This window comes from Moschus berezovskii, chromosome 2 (genome assembly GCF_049115385.1).
Source record: "Moschus berezovskii isolate FMDL1 chromosome 2, NW_MosBer_1.0, whole genome shotgun sequence".
Lineage (NCBI taxonomy): Eukaryota > Metazoa > Chordata > Mammalia > Artiodactyla > Moschidae > Moschus > Moschus berezovskii.
Genome location: NC_142461.1, coordinates 74466254 through 74479397, shown reverse-complemented (window position 1 = coordinate 74479397; position 13144 = coordinate 74466254). Strand labels below are relative to the sequence as shown.

At 41.0% G+C, this 13144-nt stretch overlaps 1 protein-coding gene across 9 annotated transcripts in view; it reads right to left on the bottom strand.

Annotated features, from left to right (window-relative positions):
- Positions 1 to 13144, bottom strand: part of MGAT5 (alpha-1,6-mannosylglycoprotein 6-beta-N-acetylglucosaminyltransferase) — a 407856-nt gene that overhangs the window by 128865 nt on the left and 265847 nt on the right. For all 9 annotated transcript variants that reach the window (XM_088829001.1, XM_088829003.1, XM_088828985.1 and 6 more), the window contains one exon: positions 8258 to 8391. In XM_088829001.1, the coding sequence (XP_088685127.1) occupies positions 8258 to 8391 (134 nt within the window). The remainder of the gene's footprint in view (positions 1 to 8257; positions 8392 to 13144) is intronic.

The following is a 13144-nucleotide window of genomic DNA, read 5'->3' as shown; positions in this document are numbered from 1 at the left end:
CAGGTGGCCAAAGTATTGGGGCTTCAGCATCAGTCTTTCCAATGAATATTCAGGGTTGATGTATTTCAGTTATGTAAAGATTACCATCAGCCATCTTTTAAGTACTAGTAAATGTTTCATTTTTTTTTAATTGACAAGACATAGGTAAACTTTTGACACTTTTTATCTTCTATTCAAAGGAATGGTTTCTGGCACCCCATCCCCTCCGCTTCAGGTTGTGAGAACAGCCACATATACCCAAAGGGCAGGGGATGGAAGGTTCTGTAGGAACAACTGGGTTACACTGGATCTGGCCCCTTTGTCATGTGGGAAGGGAAGGACCCTCTCTGAGGGGTGCAGCCAAATTCTCTGTGGGCAGGCTCTGGAGGTAGGGTGGAATGGGGAGACACTGCTTTTTTCCTACAAGTTCTCCAACCTCGGGCACATCCTCAACAAGATCAAGGTCCCCAGCTGCTTTGCTTCCCTGTTTCCTCCATTCAAGATGGCCTTGGCCATAAGGATGTTCCCATCAGCCTGTTCACTGATGGATTTTGCCATCACTGATAATCTCCGCCTTGCTCCACTGTCTTATTAAGCGCTGTAAGATGTTGATTTTCTAATTTTTCATTCCTTTTGCATTTATTAGCTGTGATTTCTCCATAATTAACAACGTTCTCTCATCAACTATCTGATTATCTTCAAATACAATTTGTCCTAGGAAAGCAGGATCAAAACTGGATTATTTCCCTTTATTTTTCAGAGTAATGAAGTGGGTGTCCTAGCAACTTCCAAAGGAGATCATTTGATTTTGTAGTTTTTTCTTTCTTGGACCATCATTCTGGACTCATAGATTATTTTCTGTTGGTTTGATTCCCTCCACTGCAGTCGTTATTCTTTTTTTTTTTTTTAATTTATTTGGCTGTGCCAGGTCTTAGGTGCAGGATGCAGGGTTTTTAGTTGCAGCATATGGGATCTAGTTCCCTGACCAGAGATTGAACCTAGGCTCCCTGCACTGGGAGCCCAGAGTCTTAGCTACTGGACCACAGGGAAGTCCTCGTCACTCTTTTTGATGCTCAAACTACCTCATCTTTGGCTCCTACGTCCTTCTGACTCCACCCCAGGGGTCTTTCTTAGTCTCCTTGCTTCCAGATTAAAGATGTCACATTTTTAATCTTTGCTGTCCTGGACCTAAAATCACCAATTTATCTTAGAAAGAGGTTTCTTCAGTGGGAAAGGTACACAGGAAGTCCAAAACGAGTGTTAAGGATACTCATTGCCACCTGACTGTCTTTACTTTTGATCCTTTTCAAAGTATAGAGCTAGGAAACATTTCCTTTTTTAGGAGAAAATGTAAGTTCACATTGATATTTCCTATTCAAGTCACATATTATATGGTCTTAACTTCTTTAAGCACTCCTTTTTCCTATACACTGCAAATTCTGGTTCCCACGGCATACCTGGAATAGCTTCAAATAATAATAAATATTCCTCACTACATGTGACATTGTACAGGAGACAGGGACCAAGACCATCCCCATGGAAAAGAAATGCAAAAAAGCAAAATGGCTGTCTGAGGAGGCCTTACAAAGAGCTGTGAAAAGAAGAGAAGCGAAAAGCAAAGGAGAAAAAAAAAGATATAAGCATCTGAATGCAGAGTTCCAAAGAATAGCAAGGAGAGGTAAGAAAGCCTTCCTCAGCGATCAATGCAAAGAAATAGAGGAAAACAACAGAATAGGAAAAACAAGAGATCTTTTCAAGAAAATTAGAGATATCAAGGGAACATTTCATGCAAACATGGGCTCGATAAAGGACAGAAATGGTATGGACCTAATAGAAGCAGAAGATATTAAGAAGAGGTGGCAAGAATACACAGAAGAACTGTACAAAAAAGATTTTCACGACCAAGATAATCACTATGGCGTGATCACTCACCTGGAACCAGACATCTTGGAATGTGAAGTCAAGTGGGCCTTAGAAAGCATCACTACGAACAAAGCTAGTGGAGGTGATGGAATTCCAATTGAGCTATTTCAAATCCTGAAAGATGATGCTGTGAAAGTGCTGCACTCAATATGCCAGCAAATTTGGAAAACTCAGCAGTGGCCACAGGACTGGAAAAGGTCAGTCTTCACTCCAATCCCAAAGAAAGGGAATGCCAAAGAATGCTCAAACTACCGCACAATTGCACTCATCTCACACGCTAGTAAAGTCATGCTCAAAATTCTCCAAGCCAGGCTTCAGCAATATGTGAACTGTGAACTTCCAGATGTTCAAGCAGGTTTTAGAAAAGGCAGAGGAACCAGAGATCAAATTGCCAACATCCTCTGGATCATGGAGAAAGCAAGAGAGTTCCAGAAAAACATCTATTTCTGCTTCATTGACTACGCCAAAGCCTTTGACTATGTGGATCACAATAAACTGTGGAACATTCTAAAAGAGATGGGAATACCGGACCACCTGACCTGCCTCTTGAGAAACCTGTATGCAGGTCAGGAAGCAACAGTTATACTGGACATGGAACAACGGACTGGTTCCAAAAAGGAAAAGGAGTACGTCAAGGCTGTATATTGTCACCTTGCTTATTTAACTTATATGCAGAGTACATCATGAGGAACGCTTGGCTGGAAGAAGCACAAGCTGGAAACAAGACTGCCGGGAGAAATATCAATAACCTCAGATATGCAGATGACACCACCCTTATGGCAGAAAGTGAAGAGGAACTCAAAGGCCTCTTGATGAAAGTGAAAGAGGAGAGTGAAAAGTTTGGCTTGAAGCTCAACATTCAGAAAACGAAGATCATGGCATCTGGTCCCATCACTTCATGGGAAATAGATGGGGAAACAGTGGAAACAGTGTCAGACTTTATTTTTGGGGCCTCCAAAATCACTGCAGATGCTGATTGCAGCCAGGAAATTAAAAGACGCTTACTCCTTGGAAGGAAAGTTATGATCAACCTAGATAGCATATTAAAAAGCAGAGACATTACTTTGCCAACCAAAGTCCGTCTAGTCAAGGCTATGGTTTTTCCCGTGGTCATGTATGGATGTGAGAGTTGGACTGTGAAGAAAGCTGATCACCGAAGAATTGATGCTTTTGAACTGTGGTGCTGGAGAAGACTCTTGAGAGTCCCTTGGACTGCAAGGAGATCCAACCAGTCCATTCTAAAGGAGATCAATCCTGGGTGTTCATTGGAGGGACTGATGCTAAAGCTGAAACTCCAATACTTTGGCCACCTCATGCAACGAGTTGAATCACTGGAAAAGAGTCTGATGCTGGGAGGGACTGGGGGTGGGAGGAGACGGGGACGACAGAGAATGAGATGGTTGGATGGCATCACCAACTCGATGGACATGAGTCTGGGTGAGCTCTGGGAGTTGGTGATGGACAGGGAGGCCTGGCGTGCTGTGATTCATGGGGTCGCAAAGAGTCGGATACGACTGAGCAACTGAATGGAACTGAACATATCACTAGGTGTGTTTCATGTTTTTTAATCTCTTCAATCTTTAGTGAATTCTTGTTTCTTTTTAAATAAAACATTTATATGGTTCCAAAGTCAAAAGAAAGTACATTAAGAGAAATCTAGCACAGAGAACTATATTCAATATCCTGTAGATAAATCATAACAGAAACACTATAAAAAAGAATATATAGGTATGTATTACTGAATCACTTTGTTGTACAACAGAAATTAACACAACATTGCAAATCAACTATACTTCAGTGTAAAGAAAAAAAAAAAAGACGTCTATTTTCTATCCCTGTCCCCTCAAACCCTTCTCCAGGGATAATCATTTTTATTAGCTTTTTAGTCTTCCATTGTTTCTTTTGAAAACATACGTGCATTCACATACATTGGCATACACACCTTTTCCTCCCGCTGCATACCCTTCTTGCATAGAAGGGAGGGACTCCACACACTGCCCTGCACTTTGGTTTTTATCACTTAATACAGACTAGACACCTCCCTTCAGACAGTGTAACCTTCCCGCGGTCCTTCTGCACAGTTACACACGATCTCACTCTATCAGTGGACTATGTGATTCACTCAGTTCTCTAATAGGAACCTCTGGGTTATTTCCGGTCTTTCCTTAGTAGAAATAGTGTCACGATACATGGCCTTGTACGCATGCCATGTATGATCTTTGCTCACTTGTCTTTGGGGTGGATTCCTAGATATGATCTGCTCAAAGGAAAGACGCCTAGAAGCTGTGCTAGACGGTGACAGATCCCCTGGCACAGGGCACTAGCAGCTGGGCTGCATTCCCAGTGCTCTCCTGAAGTCTCACCTGAGGAAGAGCTGCCAGGTTCTTGCCAATTGATATGTGGGACATGGGATCTTGGTGCAATTTTAAAATGTACTTTTTTATTATGAGTGAGGTTAACATGTTTCATATATTTGGAGCAATACGTTTCTTTTTTTCTCTGGACTGCTTCTGACCATTTGCCTACTGGATTGTGCAACATTTTGTCTCAATTCTTAGTAGCTCTTTATATATCAGTGATATTAACCCTCTGTAACAGAATATGCTATAGTGTTATTTTTTTGATATTGTTGCTTTTGGCATACAGGTCTTTTTTTTTAAGGCAGTCAAATGTATTGGCTTTGCCCCCTGATTCCTGCTGAATTCTGAGTGACTTAGAAAACTATCTCCTTCCCAGGTTAACAAGAACTAATCTATTTTTTCCATCTTCAGTTTTCTTTTAAGCAGTGAATGGATTTAAATTCAACCAACACTTTCAAATCCTCCATTCATAGAAAATAAAATAGGTTTTTCAGGACTCTGAATCCCAGCATTCTAAATGAGAACCTATTTTCTGGAAAAGCTTCCTATGTTTATGCCCCAGATGTAGGGAAACACCATCCCATGGAGGATATAAATATACCATATCATTTAAGCAGTTATGGCCATTTTTCACTGTGCTAGATTTCTCTTAATGTACTTTCTTTTGACTTTGGAACCATATAAATGTTTTATTTAAAAAGAAACAAGAATTCACTAAAGATTGAAGAGATTAAAAAACATGAAACACACCTAGTGATATGTTCAGTTCCATTCAGTCGCTCAGTCGTATCCGACTCTTTGCGACCCCATGAATCACAGCACGCCAGGCCTCCCTGTCCATCACCAACTCCCAGAGCTCACCCAGACTCATGTCCATCGAGTTGGTGATGCCATCCAACCATCTCATTCTCTGTCGTCCCCGTCTCCTCCCACCCCCAGTCCCTCCCAGCATCAGACTCTTTTCCAGTGATTCAACTCGTTGCATGAGGTGGCCAAAGTATTGGAGTTTCAGCTTTAGCATCAGTCCCTCCAATGAACACGTGATATGTAACAGAGAAGTCACCCCATTCTGGCTCCTCAAAGTTGCACAGCCATGTCTCCCCATGCTGCCAGCCACCTGTCACCCACCACCCCTATATTAGTTTGTCCCCTGAATTCTGCCCCAGGAACAGACTATGACAGCAGGCTGACAGAGCTCCAGAAGCAGTAATAGTAATGTTTACGATGCATACAGAACACTTTCACACACCTCTCTGAGCTAAAACGAACATTTAAACATGAGCAGATTTCCCCATCTGCCACAGCCCTTAATTCTTTTTCCTTCTCACACTTCACACTCAAGGAGCAGTCGAGTTTGTTGTTGTACTTAGTGAACCCAACAAAAGGTCACCTTTAGGTGGCTGTTTATGAGGGGAAGGGGTCAGCACATGGGGAAAAGATAAGGAGAGGGGGATTGTGGGTCTTAACAAGGGAAACAGATTAGCTTTCAGATAGTAATTGTAGGCTGGAAAGCTCTGGATTAAAATTACTCCAAGAATTTAGGAAAACAGAAATATGCACTCTGAGTGTAAAAATGAACTGTTTAAGCTGGGGGAAATGGTCATTTCCAAAATAGGTATTCACCTCATCAAGGGGAATTATGTACAAAAAACATCTTTACGACGCAGATAATCATGATGGTGTGATCACTCACCTACAGCCAGACATCCTGGAATATGAAGTCAAGTGGGCCTTAGGAAGCATCACTATGAACAAAGCTAGTGGAGGTGATGGAATTCCAGGTGAGCTATTTCAAATCCTGAAAGATGATGCTGTGAAAGTGCTGCACTCAATATGCCAGCAAATTTGGAAAACTCAGCAGTGGCACAGGACTGGAAAAGATCAGTCTTCACTCCAATCCCAAAGAAAGGCAATGCCAAAGAATGCTCAAACTACTGCACAATTGCACTCATCTCACACGCTAACAAAGTCATGCTCAAAATTCTCCAAGCCAGGCTTCAGTAATACATGAACAGTGAACTTCCAGATGTTCAAGCTGTTTTTAGAAAAGGCAGAGGCACCAGAGATCAAATTGCCAACATCCTCTGGATCATGGAGAAAGCAAGAGAGTTCCAGAAAAACATCTATTTCTGTTTCATTGACTATGCCAAAGCCCTTGACTGTGTGGATCACAAGAAACTGTGGAAAATTCTGAAAGAGATGGGAATACCAGACCACCTGACCTGCCTCTTGAGAAACCTGTATGCAGGTCAGGAAGCAACAGTTAGAACTGGACATGGAACAACAGATTGGTTCCAAATAGGAAAAGGAGTACGTCAAGGTTGTATATTGTCACCTTGCTTATTTAACTTATATGCAGAGTACATCATGAGAAACACTGGGCTGGAGGAAGCACAAGCTGGAATCAAGATTGCTGGGAGAAATATCAATAACCTCAGATATGCAGATGACACCACCCTTATGGCAGAAAGTGAATAAGAACTAAAGAGCCTCTTGATGAAAGTGAAAGAGGAGAGTGAAAAAGTTGGCTTAAAGCTCAACATTCAGAAAACTAAGATCATGGCATCCGGTCCCATCACTTCATGGCAAATAGATGGGCAAACAGTGGAAACAGTGGCTGACTATATTTTTCTGGGCTCCAAAATCACTGCAGATGGTGACTGCAGCCATGAAATTAAAAGACGCTTACTCCTTGGAAGGAAAGTTATGATCAACCTAGACAGCATATTAAAAAGCAGAGACATTACTTTGCCAACCAAGGTCCGTCTGGTCAAGGCTACGGTTTTTTCCAGTGGTCATGTATGGATGTGAGAGTTGGAATATAAAGAAAGCTGAGTGCAGAAGAATTGATGCTTGTGAACTGTGGTGTTGAAGACTCTTGAGAGTCCCTTGGACTGCAAAGAGATCCAACCAGTCCATCCTAAAGGAGATCAGTGCTGGGTGTTCATTGAAGGACTGATGTTGAAGCTGAAACTCCAATACTTTGGCCACCTGATGTGAAGAGCTAACTCATCTAAAAAGACCCTGAGGCTAGGAAAGATTGAGGGCAGGAGGAAAAGGGGACGACAGAGGATAAGATGGTTGGATGGCATCACTGACTCAATGGACATGGGTTTGGGTGGACTCCAGGAGTTGGTGATGGACAGGGAGGTCTGGCATACTGTGGTTCAAGGGGTTGAAGAGAGTTGGACACGACTGAGTGATTGAACTGAAACAATAAATTTATCTCTGGCATGAATATTATCAGACTTGGTATTTGGCTTCACAGTCTTCAACTAATTGTAAATGAAATCAAACAGCAGGCAGGTAGACTGATGGCAGCAGCAAGAAATGGTCAGTGTGGGAAAGAAACACAAAAAAACGCTGGGAGACTACAGCTGGGGCCAGTGAGTTCATCATCTTTTAGTCTGTCCATTACATCACTTTGCAAAATAATCACTGCTACTGGCACCAAGACACCACACGAGCAAGAAAGGGTAAGATTTCATCCTGAGCCCAGGGTTTAAGAAGTCAGTAACGTATGAAACAGATTTTTAAATCATTCCATCTTGAAAAGGCTGGCTTTTTCTTTATAAAGTTTAATGCCTAAAATAATGAAGGTTCAATTACAGTATTTGTAAAAATGTATAGACACGGAAGATCTCATTCCTCCTGAATCATCAAGTGGACCCTAAACAGGGTCTGTGTGGCAGGAAGCATGTTTAGTGTCTGCCAATCAAAGACCACTGAAAGTCTTTCCCAAGTGGTTTCCAGTGATACTTTAATACTGAACATTTTTCTCCAGAACATTTCCAAGGCTTTTCACAAAATGTTCACAGAGCCTTTCAATTCTAGTTTTAAAAAATCCAGTTATTCTCAAGTTAAAGGTTCCATAGTACACATTTCTACAGCTAAAGACCCTAGGAATCACAAATGAAATCACACGGTGGCCTCATTTCTTCTCCATTTGTCTCTGATGGGATTCTGGAAAGCAGAGCTGAGACACGACTACTCACGGAACATCGTGTAAAACTGCTGTGGGTTCAAATTCCACTTGCCCCAGGGCGTCTTGTGGCCTTTCAACTGGGCATAGTTGGCATGGTTGAACTCTGGCTCTGTGCCAAACGAGTCCAGAATTCGGAGCATGCACCTGAAAGATAAAAGATGCCATGAGTAAAATAACAACCTTGACCCCAAAGTCAAAAGACCAAAAGCTCTACCCTCTCTCTCAGGAACTACCAAAGATGGACAAATTCTTTAAGTAAGAAATGCCACTGGGCAGGAATCGAGAGGTCTTATACTAGCCTGTCTACTAAACATCCCCAGGTGTGACTTTCGAACCAGAGCCGATGTCCATACAATCTGCTTTGGACAAGTTGACTAATCACAGAAGATGCTCAAATACCAGTGAAATAAAAAGCTCCCTAAAGCTAGAACTGTAAAAGGCCATGGTCACTGCTGCGCCTCTAGCCAGGGCTGAGCATACAGTGTTGACTATTAATGAACAACTGTGGAAAAAGAAAAGAATTAACATTTTTAGGGGTTACTATGATATGAATGCTTATCTCCATCCCCCACCAACAGCCCCCCACCCCCCCACCCCGGCAATTCATATACTGAAATCCTAAGGAGATGGTGTTAGGAGGTGCCCTTGGGGAAGTGATAAGCTCATGAGGGTGGAGCCCTCATAAATAGGATTAGTGCCCTTATATAAGTGATTCCACAGAACTCCAGAGCCCCTTCCACAGTATGAAGATACAATATGAAGTCTGCCACCTCACCTGACCATGCTGGCAACCTGATCTCAGACTTTCAGTCTCCCCAGTATGTGAGCAATACACATTCACTATAAGTCACCCGGGATTTGGTACAGCAGCCCAGGCACACTGAGAGACAGGTCTTATTCTGCTCAAAGCACAAAGCTTGCTCTCCTTCAACAATTATTCAAGATTTTCATCAATTGACTAGAGTACAAGATTTTTGATAAAGCTTAGAATCTCACTCAGTAGGCAGTCGTGATTTGTATGTATTTGATAGTAGCAGGACATTACTGTTTTCTCCCAGAGCTCAAAACGAATTGAAACTGAAGACGTTGCATCTGGTTATTCCACCAAAGCCTTAGAACAGCACCAACCAAACCCAGTCTATTGCCTGTTTTTGTGTGGTCTTCTAGTTAAGAATGGTCTTTACATTTTCAAATGGTTAAAAAAGGGAGAATATTTTGTGATGTGAAAATTACATGAAATTCAGTGTTCAGTGTTCAAAAATAAAGCTTTATTTGAACTAGCCTTTTAGTTGTTTCTGTATGTCTACGGTTGATTACCTAGAGTAACAGTAGAGTTTGGTAGCTAAAATGGAGACCACATGGCCAAGCAAAGGCTAAAATATTTATTACCAGGCTCTTTACAGATAAAGTCTTCTGATCATTGCTTTGGAGTACATAAAGAATGATCAATCAGAAGAAAGGAATCAATACTAAAACAGAATTTATTGATTTTGGTTACATTTATATCATCACTGATTTTCAAGACACCGATGTAAATTTAACTCATGACTGGCCAATGAAACAGCACTATTTTTTGTATCTATTAGTATTTCAGCACTATTATTATGTATTAATAATAATTCTGAATGTCTCTTACTGGACCAATACGCGTAACAGTAAAGAGGGATCAGAGCCCACACTTTAGAATCAGATGATGACAATAACTTTCAAGCATTTGATTCAGTTTCTTTCTTCCTTCCCCCACTAGTAGGAAGTCCATCTTTCAGTCAGTTTTATGCCAATGCATGATGCAGAAAAAAAGAACACAAACACCAGACTGAATTTTCCAGAAGAGCAATATTAAGTTGTCATTTTAGTGTGATGATTTTCACATCAGCATTATCTGTCTAGACAAGGAAGAAAAGAAAGAGGGAAGGAAAGGTGGAAGGTAGGTGGGCCATGACCACAAAGTAAAATACAAGCTGAGCACAGAAACAGTTCCCTTCTTCCAGGTCCCCATATGGCTCTCAAGGAACATGGGGTCAACCTAGTGACAGAATTTATATGTATGTGTAACTGGATCACTCTGCCGTACACTTGAAACTAACACTGCATTGTAAATCAACTATACTTTCAGTAAAAAGAAAGAAAAGTAAAGAGCTGGGATGGAGGCAGCTCTGTAAGTCACTACAGGAAGGGGGAGGACACACATCAACTTGTGGGAGTGGGGACGGTTCAGCTCCCGTGAGACGAACAGAGCTGGGAGCCAAAGGTGACAGTGCTCTGAGTAGGTGCAGCAGGGAGAAACCAGCCACGCTCCTCACAGAAACCTTTGTGTTGAAGGCTTTGGCTGCCTACACTTGTTTGTAATGGACTCGAACACTCTCTAGCTTGTGATTCTATTTTTAACTTAGAGTTTTGCTGGTGTTATTTTATATTTGGATAATTAAAACAAACCCTGATGAGTAAAGATGCCTGGCAGGAGCCTCACACTTGAAATCTTGGACTTTTATATGGGGTCTAAACGTATGCTACATGATGCTGGCTTTTACTCAATGGAAGACTACAGAATGAACGATGATAGTTTGTCTCTACACTTGTCTCTAAACTTGTAGCTCTACATACTCAAAGCTTTGATCTGGGAATTGTTCTTTTTCTTTTCTTTTTGAGCTTATCTTGGTTTGTTTTACAAACCAGAGGCAAGAGACTGATCACTGTCTATGACAGGGGAGGGTGAACATTATAGTTTTCCCTCTTCAATCACTTTCTACATCTGTGTGTTTTGGAATTGGGTTTGTGCTGTTAATATTTATGCTTTTCCTCTAATGCCTTTTGTGTGTCTGGAGCATCAGGAACAGACTGATGACTTTAAAAGATATCTGCCTCACTGCCCGAGGCAGCTGGCTTCCTAACAGGGATGGCTGCAGCAATGCCAAATGATTCCTGGAACATTCTCTCTGTGCTAAGCCCCACTATTACAAGATTGGATACTCACAGCCTCCTTGCCAGGACCTACTTGCTAATTTGGAGTTTGATGTGAAACAGTGTATCTTGGACTATTTGCATCTCACTTTCCTGTGTGCTTGCAATGCCCAGCAAAGGCCTCACATGAAGCAAAACAGATATGAGTTTCACAGTGCCTAGCAAGACACTAGTCGTATGTAGATATTCAATACATGTTTAACTGAATGCTCTCAGTGCAATTAAGTCACTCAGCTGTGTCCGACTCTTTGCGATCCCACGGACAGCAGCACACAGTGGGTCCCTACATAAATTGGACAGAATCTATATTTTTTCAAGATCAACAGGACTCTTAAGTTTGTGCCTAAATAAAACATCAAATGATAAACTTTACATTTAACAGAATTCCTATCATCTTCCATTACCCATGATGAATACAGGGAGCACCACTAATTTCTCATCTTTAAAAGGAAAAGAAATAGGCAAGAAACTTTCCAGAGAACCTGCTTGGCCTTTGGATGAGAATCTCAGATATATCACACCTCAAAGACACCAATGCTAAAGTCCTAACAGACCTCCTGCCAGCTAATATCACTGACACAGATGATTTATTAAAGAATGGAGGGATAAACATTATACTCTCCCATAAAATCCCCTCTGAGATAGTGCCTTTTCATCCAACAAGAATCAAATACCCATCAGCAGTGGCCATTTTAATAATAAAATCATCCTTTTTAATTGACCTAAATGCTACCACCGAGAATATATTTCCATCTAGACAGCCTTTCTTAATGATGAGAATATGTGAGTCCAGGGACTCTCAAAATGCCCAGTTCCCTTGGCATGTTTATCAGATGCCTGCCACTCGCAAAAGCCAGAGAAAAACAGCTATTTCTTGTTCTTAATGCTGTTGCTAAAAAGAAAAAAAATTTATTCACTGATAAGGCCTATTAACCAAGGATAAAGATGGCTACTCCCATATAACAGAGAACATTTATCGTGGTCTGTGAATCATGAAGATTTGAAAAGAAAACAACAAACTGCCATCCTGGACCAAACCCAGATTTATATTTTACTTTTTTTAAGAAACTACAGGCACATCTCATTTTATGGTGCTTCACGTTTTGCATTTTGCAGATACTCAATCTTTTTTCAATTTTTTAATACAAATTAAAGGTTTGTGGCAACCCTGCACCGTCAGATGTTGGTTAGCAATTTTTATCAATAACTTATTTTAAAGAGTTTCCTTTCCCTTTCCAGTTTTACTAAAAAATAACTGACACACAGCACAGAATGTTTCAAGTGTATAGCATAATGATTTGATTTATATACAATGTGTAATGAATACCACAAGCTTAGTAAACAACCATCATTGTAGAGATGCAAAATAAAATTTCTTTTCCTTGTGATAAGAACTCTTGGGGCTTGATCTCTTAACAGCGTTCCTAAGTAACAAAGCAGTGTTAATAATATTTATCACATCGTATATTACATCCCTTACTTATCTCACCATTGCAAGTTTATACCTTTTGACTACTATCCCCCAACTCCTCCTCCCCCACTCCCCACTTATTATAACCACAAACCTGACCTCTTTTTCCATGAGTTTGCCTTCACCTTTGTTTTTGAAGTATAACCGACCTATAACACTATGCCAGTTTCTGGTGTGCAACTTAGTGATTCCATATTTCTGCACATGACAGAATGATCAGGATAAGTCTAGTTACCATCTGTTACCATACTACTGACTATATTCTCACACTGTGCATTTCATAACTGTGAAAGTATTTTTAAAATTAAGTATGTACTTTTTTTTTAACACATAATGGTGTTGCACACTTACAGTATAGGGTAAACATAACTCTTATATGCACTGGGAACCCCCCCCTCACACACACACACACAAAAAAAAGCTGTGGGACTCGATTTATTGTGGCATTCACCTTACGGCAGCTGG